The 16,437-nt window shown below is 39.3% G+C and overlaps 1 protein-coding gene across 12 annotated transcripts in view; it reads right to left on the bottom strand.

Moving 5' to 3' along the window:
* LOC114878208 (disabled homolog 2-interacting protein) overlaps positions 1-16,437 on the bottom strand; it is a 214,863-nt gene that overhangs the window by 3,388 nt on the left and 195,038 nt on the right. For 10 of the 12 annotated variants that reach the window (XM_046288141.1, XM_046288140.1, XM_029191754.2 and 7 more), the window contains 8 exons: positions 15,965-16,059; positions 7,558-7,841; positions 7,026-7,312; positions 5,956-6,288; positions 5,333-5,737; positions 4,758-4,924; positions 3,063-4,685; positions 2,545-2,669 (listed from right to left, as the gene is read on the bottom strand). In XM_046288141.1, the coding sequence (XP_046144097.1) occupies positions 2,545-2,669; positions 3,063-4,685; positions 4,758-4,924; positions 5,333-5,737; positions 5,956-6,288; positions 7,026-7,312; positions 7,558-7,841; positions 15,965-16,059 (3,319 nt within the window). Of the gene's footprint in view, positions 1-1,086; positions 1,139-2,544; positions 2,670-3,062; positions 4,686-4,757; positions 4,925-5,332; positions 5,738-5,955; positions 6,289-7,025; positions 7,313-7,557; positions 7,842-9,881; positions 10,278-15,964; positions 16,060-16,437 lie in introns of those variants that run through there. The other 2 variants (XM_029191753.2, XM_046288143.1) reach the window with 2 other exon arrangements.

The raw sequence follows: 16,437 nt of genomic DNA on the forward strand, positions 1-16,437 counted from the left end.
ACGATGCATAATACCGAAGAAAAGAACACCAATGTATTTTGAAAATGAAAGTTAAAGGAAGCAGCTGTGTTTGGTGCAAAATGTCACATACGCTTGGAGGAACTAATTAAATAAAAATAAAGAACGATTAAGAAATGCAGTGGGCTGGGGTGGCGTTCGTTCTCGATCAAAGAAGCGGGCGAGTTTTGCTTCTGCTTCGTGTGATTGTGAATGATTTAGTCATTGCAGAAACGTTCAGGATTAGTAATTAATAGAGAAGATAAAAAATTAAATTATTCTGTGATTTAGAAGGCTCAAATATCAAAAAAAAAATGTCTTTTTCTTCAGAAAAATATAAACAATTTCATTCACCTCGAATGCAGAGAATTTTAAACAATCTAAATTGCCTATAGATGATTCGTCGTGCAAAAGAAATTTTATAATAAAAATTTTATTAAAATCGAACAACAGGTGTGATAATTATCCTGAACGTTTCCTGAATATCGTTGCAACACTCTACACAGACCTGACACACAAAATGAAAAAAAAGAAAGAAAACAGTGGTTTGCAGAATAACCCGTGCACACGTGAACAGAGAATGAACGTGTATGTGAAAATTGTCGAGGGGTGTTAATTATTGTCGGTGGAGTACTGATATGTGGCCGACCGAGAGAATGTTTCTTCTATTGGACGGTGATGTAAGTATACACACGCAGGGTAAATAATGCTGGTTCAGAATAGATATACAACTGATTTGTGAGTGAAATATAACAGATTCTAATCATCGACACGCGAACGCGAATGAACGTTTTGGCGCGTGTTTTATTGTCGCGCAAATCAAGAAAGAACACGATATATAATATACAGGGTGTCCTGTAATAATGTAGTGCAAACAGGAAATCGATGGTTCTGCATGGAAAAATAAATGGAAAATATGAAACAAAGCTTTTTATACGAAGTTTTATTTTCTGGAAAACTGAAATTGAAAGTTCTTCAAAATATTCGTGAAATAATTAAATAAAGAATTTGTTACTTATATATAAAGAATTTTCAAATTCAATTTTCTTAAAAATGACGTCACATATGATAATAATATTTATTTTATACTTTCGATTTATCTTCTCATGCAAAATCCACATTTACCCAGATCTGGACACCTCTGAAACAACATTATTTTATTTTATTTTATAATTATTTTCAATATACGATTGTATTGTATTTTTTCAAGCGATAATTTGGAAAATAATAAAATTCTTCATTAAAAATTTCTTGAAATAAAACTGCTAGATCGCCAATTATGAAATAAATGAAAAATTAAGTTATTCAAAATTGTTATCGATACATTTTATATCTTCAAATAAAGAAATCTTATTTCAAACAGCAATTTCCTGTTTTAATTTCACATAAAATATTCCCAGATTTGTATCTTCCTACTTCTACTACACATTGCAGGACTCCTCGTACGTATGTAAAAATAGAGATATACATATGAGATTAAAAAACGCTAAAATACGTGATGTAAAAATGTAAAGAAGCTTAGAAATATAATTGACTCTTACACCAAGGTCCAGATCAAGCCAGAGTATACCAAATGCAGCGGATAGAATGCACAGGAACACACAATCAATTAAACATACATTATTTCGAGATACAGTAACCGTGTTTCGAGTTACAAGATCAGTGGGTCACCTTTCCCTTTTATTTTTTATTCTCCCTACTCTGTTACTTATTGTTAATTTATAGCTGTACAACCAAGTAGGGAGCTACTCGCTTTCGATCTGGTTCGCTTTTCTTCTTTTCCCTTTTTCCCTTATTTACATGTTATTATAATAATCGATCTCGGGTAGACAGAGCTGCACGAAGAACGATAAACTGCTTAGAAAATAATTTCCACCGCTTTGGAAAGTCAAATTAAATTAAAATAAAATAAACTGAAATAAATTAAAATGAAATGAATTGAAATAAATTAAAATGAAGGAAAATTATCTTTACAAGAAGTAGAGGTGACGAGCCATACGAGGATTAAATAACAGAAGCCTAAATTACTATGATCAGAATCAAAACTAAAAAATGTTGTCATTATAAATCATTTATCGTTTCTTATATTCCAATCTCATACCCGTCTGAAAAATCATTTATAAAAGGATTTCACACCGAAGCATCCCCTAGTAAGCACGCTTCTATCGCAACTCTGTCTTCCATTTCGAGACCCTGACGATCCATCGTGCGTGTAAACGCAATCACGTTCGATCACGGCCGTGTTCGAGGGTTGTCGAAGTCGATAACCCCTCCACGGACACCTTCTTTTCTTTCCAACGAACAAAAGAACACATTTTCACCAAGAATCACGACATAGGCGAGGATAGGATGTAGTAGAAGAATAAGAAGAAGAAGAAGAAGAAAAAGAAAGTATCGAGGTGAATTGATTCATGAACACGGAAAGAGGGGGATTCGAAGTGAAACGCAAGAGAAAAGTGGTAGTCGTCATGGCGGGGTGATCACACTCAGGCAAATAGAATTCAATCGATGTGTCGGTTAGTGGTCGCGTGTATGAGGATTAAGTACCTGGAAATGATGCTCTTCATCTTGGTATCCGGTGCAACGCCGTCTATATCGGTATCCTCAGTGGCGCCTAACCGGGCCCTCAGTCGATCTACGCTACTCTGCAGCCTCTCGATTTCCACTTCGTACTGGAAACACGAAGAGACGTGGCGTTGTTAGTTACAAAACACGTAAACAGAGATAGATGGTTAGGTGAAAGATCAGAAAGGGCATAGGAATTTCTCTTAGAAAGAGGAACTAGTTATTCACAACAACAAGAATAAAGTTACAACGAATTTATATACATTGAGAGTTATGGTGGATTAATAAAAATGATAGAGAATCGTAAGAAGTTCCTCTTTGGTTCAATACATGTCTGGATGGAAGTATGTTTCCTTGTCCTGATCGCTGCTGGAAGTTTCGAATTAAAGACCTTAGTTCGCTTGCTTTCAAATTAAACGATATTCTATTATAAACGTTAATATCGAATTTTGACGACATCAGAAACGCAAGTATATTTAAATATCAAACAGATTAACTACCTGATCGATGCTTCGATGACTTCTAGACTTGCTCCTCCTTGTGTTGCAGCTTTCCTCTTCGCTGGTATCGGACAAATCCCTGGTCGAGTCCAGGGACAATCTTCTCCTCAGCTTGGTGCAGCAAACGTTCTGGTTCTGTTCCGTGTTATTCCTATGCGCCTGATTGTTCTGTCTCCATTGATTATGGTTGTTCCTCTGCAGATTCCTTACGTTGTTCTGCGGCGGAGGCGAGGGGCTCAGATCGACACCCCTGACACCCTCGACACCGCCACCGCTGCCGTCTCTCTCCTCCGAGCTACTGCTACCTCTCCTCCCGTTTCTCCCATGGTTCGATTCCATGTGATAAACGGGATTGGCGAACGCCAAGGGTGCTGCGTTCAGTATGTGCGGGTTCGCGTTGTTGCTGCTCAGATCCACCGGGCTGGAGCTCTGGCTATAAGCGGCGAAACTTTGATAACCGGACGAGGCAACGTTACTTAGCTGAGAGATGGATATCTGCGATCCCTTCTGGGATTTAGACTCGGACACTTCGTCGTCCGCGTACCTCAACAGGTCGGACAGCTCGTCGAGGTTACCGTTGGCGGTCGTGTTATTCGTCTTGCTGTTGTTGTAGTTGTTGTTGGGCTGATGATTGATGGACAGCGTGAGATTCGGCGATGGATTAACCACCACGTTCGCGTTCACCGTCGTCTTCGAGACGTTGTTGTAATTCTGATGCTGGGTCTGATTCGCGTTCTCCTCCTTGTTACAATGATTCCTGCTAGCCGATCTCGAGACGTTGTAGTTGTTGTGATTGTAATTGTCCTCCCTGTCGTGTATGTCCAGGTTCTGCAGTCGAGCCATGTTGTGTCTGTGATTCTGTTGCTGCTGTTGGTGCTGGGTTAGAACCGGACAGTTGTTCGACTGATTATTCTGAGGGACCGTGATGTTGTAGTTGGAGTCCTTCAGGTTATTGTGGCTTTCCGATCTGGTCGGGCTGGTGGGATGTGCCTGGCAGTGATTCACGTTCGCTAGACTAGCACTGGCTGTTAATCTGTATCCAGCAACCGGCCTGTTCGACCCGATCGCCCTGTGTTGTCGCGCTATCGGCGTAGGTGAACGCGAGACGAAAGCTGGAGGCTCCAGAGGATAGTCGTCGGTGGTTATCTGAAGCTGTAGCTTCCCATTGTTCGGCATGTAAGCGTTGCGAGGAAGCGTGGCAGCTCTGGCGACGTTTGGGCTACGAGAACTATTGTGTCCCAGGGTGTTCGATTGTAACACCTCGTTACTATCCCTGATGGTACCGTTTAGAGTACTGTGATTGCTGAGGGTCGACGTGGCCGATACCGAGAGATTCGTGTTGCTGTTCGCGATCGTTGGATCGTTATAACGGAAAATATTATTCTGAAGATTAGGATAACGATGCGAGCCCGACACTGGACTTGGACCCGATTGATCTAGAGCTATGGAGATCCTCTCGAGGATCTCTGGTAGTCTTGACGGAGGCAGTGATGGCGAAGACGAAGTTATAGTGACTAAACTTTCGCGCAAAAGAGCGTGAAGAAGAGACAATTGCTTTCCAAGATCTATATAGCCATCGAATTCCAGGGAATTGTTGGCCGGAGCATCTTTCGGCAGAGGGCTCTGTAACAGACGATTCAAATGACAAGCTTTCTATGACAACGAGCTACGTCGTTGATGAACAGGAATACGTACGCTGATCATCTGCAGGAAATTCTTCATGGACGGAGCTTCGCGCTCTAGGAAATCGTTCATAAATTCCATGAAGTTCTCTTTTCCTTGGAATCTCGTGAAGTTCGCGAGAGTTTGGAGCGTTTTCGCTACGAGAGTGAGATTCCTTGCTGCCTTTTCGTTCGGATATTCTGAAAAAGGAATACAGATTCCTCTCAGGATTCTTCGATCACATCTAATTGATAAATATCTGACTTCACTCTGAATTTTGTTTCAATCTAACGACGGAATTTAATATAATACCACAGCCGATAAAAGTCTGCCGTTTCCGCATCAACGCGGTTTATCTTATCTCTTTAAAACGTGCATAATATGCAGTTCACATGTGAGCAACTATAAATATTTATTTTCAAGACCTTTTAAATCTGAATCTAGCGAAAGAAATTGCATCATAAAGTAGATAAACTATTTCAACTATTTTCCAAATTAATCTTTCAAATAATACAAAAATTTTGGGTCTTTTTAAAAATATGTATTTTGAGGAATGCGATCTTATGGTGAACGAGATAACTCGTCTATGGTATCAGCTTTCGACTTACCGTGAGTAATGTTGAAGAGAGACGGGCTGAGTATGGCGGGACAGAGGAATCTCAGGAATATAGACGCAGATATAAGATTGTCAGCAATGTCCTCTCGGCCCATGTCAGCCAGTCGCTCGCGGAATATACGGAAGCACTCGCGTAATTCGAGAGGAAAGTGAGCGTGGCTGGATAGTATCCTGCTCCAGGCAAGTTCCACCGCGTTCCGTAGATTCTGTTGTTGTTTGTGAAGGGCCGCCACCGAGGCGACCTTCAGTGGGTCCACCTCGCAATCGCCACCCTCCACCGCACCCCTCACAACCGCCCCCAAGGTCTCCTGCAGGTACCTGTCGCCCGTCAACTTCAGGTAGGCCTCCATCGCCTTCGTGGCTAAGGAATTTCCTCGAAAGGTGAGCCTCTCGTCGTCTGAAATCCGATACATCTCGTTAATATTCGATGGACCGTGGTTTTTGGTTAAGACTTTTCAGCTTTCTTCATTTTTCTTTTCAACCTGGATATCGCCAAGGACCACTGTGGATGTATCTCAAGGTTTCCAGGGTAAATGTGGTTAGAATTTTATTTTATTTCATCGAGATTGATATTCGATAGCTTTCGTCGTTCAAAAAGAAAATTCATTTAAATACCTATTCTATGAATATCCATCATCACCAAGTCAGCGAGAAACTGCGGTGCCTTCTTTTCGCGTTGCATCACAGCGACCAAGGCCGTGGCGATGTCCTCTTTCGCTTTTACGCCGATCACCGGCTCCAATTTCTCGCAAAGAGACGCGTAGTCCGTCTTCAGGTACTCTAGAAACTCCTGGTACACCTGAACCGGAAGTATGTCTACGGATTGGAAGCGACATTTCACCCTTAACGCTGGAGGCTCCTTCAGTGGACCCTTATCCCCTACCACCGGGTACCATTTCTCGGTTAGGTAACGAGACGTGACGTTTTGCACCGGTATGCTGACGGAACCTAGATGAGATTTCAAACATTTCCTGATCGATTCCATTCAAGTTTCAAAACAATTATTCTATTGGAATAATTTCATTGCAATTCAATTCTATTTTATATAGGGCAACTTTTTCTGAAAAAGTAAGAAATATACAGTGGTACCTCGGTTCCTGATGTTTGGACTTATACCGAATAGGATGTATATCAAACCAACCTTTCCCATAAGAAGTAATGTAAAAATGATTAATCCGTTCTCATGTAAAAGAAACTCCTATTGATATTATACCTACATTAATGGGGTTGTAAAATAATTTAAACACTGTTTATGTCATGAACAGCATTTAAACGATTTCCTAGAAGTTTATAAACAATATTCACTAGTTTATTTAACATAATTAATTTGTAAAATTAATCAACTCCGAATATAATTGATTATTAATTTAATTTTTCCTCGGAGATAATTATTTAAAAATGACGCAAAATTCACACAAAAAGTTTATGTCGTATACCGAATAAAATTTCTCACGTCCAAACAGGACGTATACCGAGGTACCACTGTAATTGTATCGGGAACAAGAAATATAATTATATTTTATTCTGTATGAAATGTATCATATTATGCTTCGTAGATTTTTAGGAAAAGGATCGATCATTCTGTAGGAACGAATAATTGTCTACGTCACCCTATTGTTATATCAATTTGCTGTTAAATAAATAAATAAATAAATAAATAAATGCCATTTCGTTCATCAACTCACCGATCAAAACATTTTTATCCCTCTTCTTCTTCCTATCAGCCTCCCTGTACAGGTTCACTTGAATAGTGTTGACAGAGGGCAGATGATGGAAGTCGAAGTGTTCACCCCAGAAGCAAAGGTCGGCCTTCAGCTTCGCGGTGGTTCGCGCGTACAACGTGCTGTCTAGACAGACCTCGCAGAAATATCGCTTCTTCGCGGGTACGCCTTTTGCCTCGAGCAGCCAAATCTGCAGCGAATTATCCGTACGTCGTGTCTGCTCCGCGTCCGGTTGTACCGATTTCCTTAAGCTACAATTATTTTTAAACGCAACTGTACTTACGATCGACGATAAATTAAAATTACGAATTACGTCCGTCAATTTTTCTCAAAGCGCGAAACGATTGAGCAAAATTCAGTAGCAGATTCGAAAACGGTACCGTTCACCGGTAGCTGTAGCTAGCGATGACTCGACACGTGGATCATCGAGCACGGTTAAGATTCGTCGGCGGATGGAAAAAGAGACGAAAGAAGCAAGAAGAGAAACGGTACCAACCTGTGTAACCACTGGTCCCGTTCGTGAGGGGTCCTGCAACTGAAATACTTGGGCCCACCGGTGCTGGGTGTCACCTGGAAGCAGTGAGGTCTACCGAGCAGGCTCGGATGCAATGGTGTCACAGCAGCGAGGTCCATCGAGGTCACCGCCTGTCCACAGAGTAAGGACTCGTGCGAACGACAACCACGAAGACCCGCACCACGTTGCTTCTGTCGCTCGAGCTTCGTCACGCTCTTCGTCCTCTTCAAAGGATTCGAGCGGAAGGACCTCTTCGAGAAGAAGTTCTGCGGACAGACGAAAGGTGGATGGGTAATGTGTGTCCTCTGTTGATGTGTTTCGAAAATTTAGAAAATGAAAATAATAGGAAACTCTCCATGGTCCGCGCCATGGTTCGAGGATTAAATGGAACGAATAGAAGTGAAACAATAAATTATTATTTATTACTTTCGCAATTTAATTTGTGATTCTTTTGATTTTCATAGTTAATTGTAAAGTTTCTCCGGTTTTATTGGAAGAATGATATTAAACCGTGATCGACTATAAATCAAAGTTATCCAATTCCTTCGGATCGCAAACACCCGCCTCGTCAAATTAATTACGCGAAGATTAATCGACTGGTGATGATGCAATGAGACGTGTGACGTGACTTTAACTTGATGTACGATCTAACTGTACGATCTGTTCTCCTCGATGATTAAACGTGTTTTGCTCGTAAAGTTAAACGAGTTCCGACAATCGGCTTCGCGTGCCGTTGAAACCACTCACCGATCAGACTTGAAGAACCGTTTTGTCGTCTCTCTGATCGACTTCTGTGTATAGCAACGAGAAGCATTTCAATAGCAATTGGTAAATTTCTCGTAGGTGTAGCAAGATCTATATTTGTGAAAAGCTAATTAAAAATTCGAAGTAATTCTTATTTCCAATTTTCAAATTTATGTATAAAGTAGATATTATTTATAAGCCTAGTAACATTTATAATAAATAAGTAACTCACACTTATCAACACTTCCCAAATAAAAACACATTTCAATTAACAATTTCATGTAATTTTAATTAATCCTCTTATCACTACATTAATCTACATCTTTCGCGATATTCGAAAGAAAATTGTTAAATGACGAAAATGAGCAAAAGATATCGATTAAATGGTAGATTGTTTCAGTAGCAAAAGCTGTCTACGGCACGAGCGAAAATCATCGACTGACTCGACGAGCGATATCGAGAATCTTTCATGACATTGCTCAGGTGAAAGGTATTCCTCTGTGTTTGATACCGGCAGCATTTAGTCCGCTTATCCGGTACAACGATGTACCAATTGATCCTTGGGCCCGAAAACTATTCCTAAGTTATGTGAAAATAAAGGATCGATTTCTTTTTCAAATAGAAACTGGAATTGTGTCAATGATTTAAGAAGAGATACGGGAAACTGGTATGCATCTTGCTAGAAAGTTAGAACAGATGGAAAGGATATTTGTATATGAAACGCAAGTTTACCGTGATATTTCGTGAAAATATTCGAAATTGTTGTATATTAATAAATTAGTTTGTCGAATTTTGTGGAAAAGTTCACTCGAAGCGACGAAGAAATCTATAAAAATTGCTCTATGCTGAAATCACCGCCGGTATCACCGTAAGAACAATGATACTTTCACGTCCCTGAACGAGATGGAACAGTCTCTCCTTTTGTTCGGTGCAGATTTTTCAACGAGATCGCTGAAACGTCGGCTTCTCGAACGTTAAATCCTTCGTTCCACTTTCCTCGACTTTTGAACGAGGTTCATGCCTGTTTCGGGTCATCGGATAAAGACAAGTTGGTCGGATGCCAGTGAAACTCGGAAGGATTCCAAATGTTTTGCGGGAAATACGCTCGGCAATGCGACGGATCATCGAATTATCGAGAGAATTTGCCAAGAATTTGTAAAAAGAAGCAGAGCATTCGAAAAGAGTTGCCGCTTTAACCCTTGCAGTCTGGGTCACTCTCCATGGTCCGCCGTCCGAGGATAAACATTTATCATAAGCTGAATTTCTCCACGTGCAATTATATTTCTACGTGAAGCAAATTCTTCTGTATGAAAAATGTTCTTCAATTTCAATTTAAAAATAAAATATGCATATTTCATACAAAGGACCACGAGTTTTTATTAACATCGCACCCTAATACTTTTTCAGGAAGAATGTTTCGTTCCTCGTTCTTTATTGCTATCTAGCAACGAAGATCCTGCACAACAGCTTTGTCGCCAATAAACTTCAGCAATTTTTCCACGATAACGGCAAACACCCTCATCACTTATGCGAAAGGAACCTCCCCTGACACGTATATTTACCCTGGCGGTGAAGTAGTTGATGATCATGCTGACAACCTTGTCCTCCTCGTTCTCCTCCATCGGTTTCACGCACATTTTTCTCCTGGTCATGCGAACATGCGTGAGAAACAACAGCAGATGTTGCCCGGGACCACAAATTCCAGCAGGGAAAAATAACGCGTCGCCTCGTCACTTTGTGTTCTTTGACCTGCTCCTCCTCGAGGATGCAAAGTCTAAATGCATTCCGTGTGAATTCATACTTTCTCAACTTATTTATCCATTTTCTAAATTTCATACACACTTTTTCGATAATAACGTCACCCTTTATTCTTTCACCTCATTCTTTACCGTTTGTCTAGATCGAAAACTACGGAAGAAATATAAAATGGAAGAGTTCACCGTTCGCGTGAAAAGCGTTTCTTCTCACTGAACGTACGCCACCAACGCGTACGAACGTTATCACGCACGTGTGAGCGTGATAAGCTCACCCAATGTCAGGATGCAGTGTAATCGGTAGACTGCGTCGCACGCTCCTCCTCGCTTCGAAGCGTACAGTTTCAGCTTTAGGTAAGAATTGCCAGTTCGATGGGAAATTTCACTTCCCCACTCTCTTTCTCCTTTCAGATCGATCGCAATTTGTTGACAGTGCGATTAAGCGGAACTCGCTTCTTTCGACGATATTGTGCAATCCAAGTTTCGTTCAATGATATCGAATTGTTGCGCGTGTTTAAAAGTATTTCTTCAAAAATAACGTGGCTATAAAAATGTTTTTTTTTTAGAATTTTTCAATCACCGTTTCAACCAATGCTGACCCTACGATCTAGTTTGTCTATTAATAATTTTATTGAGGAATATTGTCTCATTAATTTTCAAATTATTGAATTTTGGAGGATGAACAATGATTATAAAATTTCAATCCCAATTTTTGCTGAACGATCATCGAAGCGAATTATCCGAGTTCCTTTTTCGGCACAATACTCCTCGAGGGTTTCTATTCGCACGCGGAAGCACCAGCCGTGAATTCCAGCTGCTCTGCTTCAGGTATCTCCGCCTGATCCCCGAAAACGGGATCAACGTTTCCAGGTAGAGCCAGGTAGCTCCAGCTCGCTTGCCTCCGAGGGATTTAAATCGACAGAGGCTCTTTAAATATTCCCTAACTCGATTCATCGCGATTTATCTATCTGAATTTTCGCGATATTAACGCCTTGGTTAAAATTGAGATCAGTTATAGTGCTACGGGGTTCGAATTTAATTTCATTTTGATAAATAATTATTTTCTGTTTCTTACGAAAAATTTCAATCGAAATTCTTTACCGTTTGGATTGGAATGGGTTCCTGTTTCGCTAGCAATTTTAGAGCAGACGCGAAAACGCAGTTACGATATTTTCAGCGACAGACGTTGCTCTTCGCTTTTCGTCGATCGCGAGGCCGTCGACCCTCGAGGTAGTTCCGAGCTGTCTCGTCTTTGATCTTCCTTTATTTGGCCACGAGTCTCTTATTTACCAGCTACTGTCTGTCGATAAATTATTGTTCGTCTGTTGGTCTTGTCAAGAGCTCGTTTCAACGCTTTCGATATCGTCTAAGTTGAAATAATTCTCAGGAAAATTTTTTATATTTACATTCTTTTTACATTAAACATTTTAAATTGTCATACCTTCAAAATTAATCAACGTTAACCGATTGATATTATCTCGTATCTAATCAACAGGTGTCTTAAAGACTGATTAAAATTAATTTGATTTATGAATTCATTACACAATTCTGGTTGTCGTAGTGAAAGTACAAATGAAAGATATTGAATTTTTAATTACTTTATCAAATATGGCTTTCAATCATGAAATACTATTTCAATTATTTATTGATTTAAGAAATTTTCGTGTCGTGAAAATACTGTCACACAGTCAGCATTAGTTGAAATCAGAATTTTTATCATTAGCTTCCAAATCAATGACAGAAGTATAATCCCACCTTTACCACTTAATTTCTAATTTGCATCATGATACACACTCATGAAACACACTCATTTGATCACATTTACAAAACACAGTACACAGTCCAATTTTAAACACTACAAACAGCCAATTTAAAATCCTCAAAAACTTCTTGGAAAACTCAATAACACCTTTTCCTCATCAATCTGAAAATGTTTTACAACGAAAGAAAAGGAAGAAGAAGAAGAAGAAGAATCACTGTTAAGAAACGTTTGATATCAGAACGATCGAAATCGAGATTCGGATGAAAGTTGCACGAAGGAAAGCATTGAAGAGTACTCGAGAATCGGTGAGATTTCGCGGTGAGCAGATGATTTCGCGGCAAAATCTCGTCGTCGACTGGCGCAGATGTTGCTCATCCGGGTAGTCGAAGTCAAGGGATCCTTGGGGCGCACCTTTGTACCACGACCAAAAACCCTGCCCCTGCATTCAGGTGAGGCAAAACGGGTCACCCCTTGGCCTCTCAGCCCCTCTGCTCCGTCGTTGCCACCGGTAAGAAGGACAAAAACGTCTTCGAGGGGTTCTCAATCTTCTCGATTACGCAGCTGGGGATCCACTGTGACCAATCTGGCTTGCAGATACAAGAAATCATACCGAGATTCCCTCCAGTCCCCTGAGATCATTGCTGACTCTTTACTCTTACTTCATCATGACACATATATTTTCTTTTTCTCATTTTGCAAATGAGAAAATCGAGCGAAATAAATGGTCTTACGTTGATTGTAATAGTACCTATTGGTCTTCAAGATCGCAGCCTCACTAATCAAAATCTATAAAATTCAATTTTCAGTGGTAATTGAAAATGCTAGTCGTCCTTATCAATTGTTACAATTTTAATTTAATTTTGCACTTGATATTATTTTAATTTTCTACATTTTACGCTGTTTTTCGGAAAATTACTCTCTTTTAAATTAATGTCCTTGTAATATATTTTGTAATTTTGGGTCACGATTGACCCAGGCTCCGTCGATCAATGGTTAAATAAAACAAAGAATTTAAAAAAGCATTGGCAAACGTATCAACCGCACAACCATGACAGAAAAGGAATTCGATAAGACAACTCTGCTCAGTTTTTCCATGGATATCTAGCATACTTGATAAATTCCAAGAGTCACGCTTCTTTTTACTCCTTCTCATTCATCGCAACAGGAATTCCGTAAACGATTCGAGATAGTAAGGCGCATTTTAACCGGATCCTTCCGTGAAGTATACCCTATCCGTTAAAAAACCAGTCCGTTTTTTCCTTTGTTCCCTCAAAAGGTGTGCGCTAACTTATCCTCGACAAAGAGTTAAAGTATTCTTGTACTTTGAGCTCCCTATTCACGGAAACATCTTCAAAGTTTGCAGATGTAGTTTGCAAAGAGACAGAGAGAGAGAGGGAAAGAAGCTCCAAATATTTGTTATTCAAACATCAATAAGCAAAGCTTTATCAACAACCGTGAATACTGATTAAACAATACCTTGTCAAGATTTAATCAATCAACAGATTCGTCAGAATTCTGATTAACCTTGCAAATAGGTGCTAATAAATCGTTATCACTGCCTGAGATAATGATGTGTTACCTTATCTTATCCACAGTACACCTCAAACAGAGGCACCAACTTGTCCCTTTATAAAATTAATAAAAATAATAAATTTTATACAAATTATTCTTCGTGTAATAAAAGTAAACAATTAGAAACTGTATTATATTTACGAAGAGGACCCGAAACTAGGATGGAAATTTTACAAAATCATAAATGTTTTGCTCTGCTTTTTTTAAATTTTCTATGAAGAAGTTATCCTGCTGCTTTTATAAGGAATGATGTAACCGAGGAAGTGTACCAGTTTCATTGGAAAAACAGCAGGCAAGTAACTTGTATCAGGTGGTAACTTTATACACCCTCGCCTGTGTTCATCGACAGGTAAATCGACACACGTTCCCGAAAGCAATCCACCGAGTGAGATTTGAGAACACCTGCAACCGCGACACTGGGTCGATATTTTCCATACTGCCTCGTCCGCTTTTGCATCCACCCTTGGAAGGGAACGTGTCGGTTTACGCAACGAAATTGAAGCGAAGGGCAAAGGTGACGTCCAACGCGAGAACAGAAGAGGCTCGTCTACGGGATCGCAGGAGAAATTGCGACCAGACTTGGCTCGTTTAAATGTTAACACGACCACGACTTGATGGAAAGTTGCATAGATTGAACGGTTGATACAATCGAACCAACTGCATCGATGCATTTTTACAGAAGTTGGTGTAAAGTTGACGTTTAGGAGAAATTTGATGACATAAAAGTACGACAAAATGGCACATACGGCTTGTCAATTTAAAGTTTAAAGTTTAAATATTCTTAATACAAAATGGCGGATCGTCGATTATAGTAAAGGGTGACCTATTTTGAAATATAGAAAGTCTAATGGAAATTGATGACATAACAGAATATTATTTACGGTTAAAATGTAATAAAAATCACTGTATAAGTACTTCGTTGATTTTCTTAATGCGACATAGCTAAATCTTGAAATCGATCAAACTCTAACTTGGTTCATTCACTGTTTGTTTCAAAGACGAACCATCCATTTTGTGCGAAGAATATTAACAAAACTTATTTTCCTTAAGCCTTAACTTTTCATTTGATATGCCACAAGTACTATTTTCAGATTCTTTTACGTCATGAAATCATGTCAGACTTTCTATGCCCCAAAACTTCATAGTAATCCTACACTTTGATATAAATCAAATCATGGTAAAACCAAGTAAAGAAGTTCCATCAAAATTTCCAACGTCGTACGAGCAAGTCGAAAGTTCGAAGAACGAAAGAAAAACACAAAATACGTGACACGCTGAAAGGTACAACACCCTGTTTGTTGGAAATAAAGGGAAAGGTGCATCGCAACTGCAACTTAACGACTCGATGCACCGAAAGATTCGAAAGATCGAAGATACGTGATCGGCAAGTCAAAGTTTCCATTCTCGTGCTTCGAAAACGAAATGCTACTCGAACGTAGCTCGGTGTTTTGAACCGGAAGCGTTCGATGTAAGCTACAACAATGAACTCAACTACCCGGATTTATCTTTCGACGGTTCTGAGAGATCTTTAACATACGTGAGGAAACTTAACATCGTTCTTCCATTGATTCTTTTCAACAAAAGAATTTCATTGTAACGAATACTTAAATAACAGATTTTATAAAGGATACGTTCGTTGTGTACTTTTTCATTTTTAAATAATTTATCCCCAAAATTTTCTTTAATTTATTCAATTTCTATCGAATGCAACTTTCTCTGGATTTACGTATAATAAATGCATAGAAAAATTTTTTTTTTAAATTTAAATTTTGAGCAGATCAAATCCTCTAGTGTCACGAGACACGTTGCAACGGAGCAGAAACGATGGATTCCGAAGAAAGTCAGTCCCCTATCGTCAGCTCGAGGCTCGAGTCAGATCTAATCTGCAAGTCTAATGCAGTTTCGCGTAGCGCTGACAGATTCGTTGAAAGTATTTCCCGTGATAAGGATCTGCCTCGAGATTGCATGCCTGAGATCTCTTCTTCGCCGCGCGAACAAGAAAGGCTTTACGTTAATTGCGAGCCCGACACGCGATAAAATAATTACTCCGCCAGGATTGTTCGTCGATTAACGCCCGTTTCATCAGACGCTCGAAAATTCCTGATAATCGATCGCGTATACAAAATTAAATTATTATAAAAAAGAAATTCATTAATAACTCGTTATGGTTGCGTGTTAATATTTAAAAGGTAACATTCATAAACTTACTAACGCAAATTAACTCGTTTCCAATGTTAATTAAAATATGCTAATTTACCAAATTTCCAGATGCAACACAATTTGACATTTACATCTTAAAAAGCTAACTAAAATCCATTTGTTTAATGGTTGTTTTAAAAATTTCTATATATGTACATACCACGTGAAAATAATAACCCCAATTGTAACTTTTATAAAAAAAAAGAAAGAAAAAGGGCGCCCTTCGACTACCCTTAAAAACGGTTTCGTTTTCGTACAATACCGTTAGTCGCAGAGGGCTGCATTTACGAAAGATCGCAAATTACAGTTGAATGAAAATTACAGGGACCCATAAGGATTACGAATGAAATCTACTTACGACGATTCTGTTGGGGGTGACGTCCAAGGGTCGTGCTCCGAGGACAGGGGTGGCCGGTGCGCTACCCCTTCGACAGGCCTTCTCGTAGGACGTGTCTGAAACATACATTTGGAACATTTGTAATTCAGCACATGGTAATTCAAAGAGTGGGCGTTTCCGGTTCGAGTTGGGGGGTAAATGGTCACGTTAATTATCGTATCTCGTTTCGAGTACAAATGGTAATTGGCAACGAGCCAAGTAAACTGAAACATTGTTACAGAAATAATCCTGTCTGCATTAGCTTTCCAAAATTCATGCTAAAATCGACCATTTATCTTTGATTCATTTTTATTAAACAATTTTAGATTTGAACGATGTTTCCTTTTTAACTCTCGGATGGCGGACCATGGAGAAAGCCAGAAATAAATTTAATTCTATTATTATTTTTTATTTGCAATTCATAAAAAAAATGCTAAGAATTAATTTGAATAATT

This window comes from Osmia bicornis, chromosome 12, assembly GCF_907164935.1.
Source record: "Osmia bicornis bicornis chromosome 12, iOsmBic2.1, whole genome shotgun sequence".
NCBI lineage: Eukaryota > Metazoa > Arthropoda > Insecta > Hymenoptera > Megachilidae > Osmia > Osmia bicornis.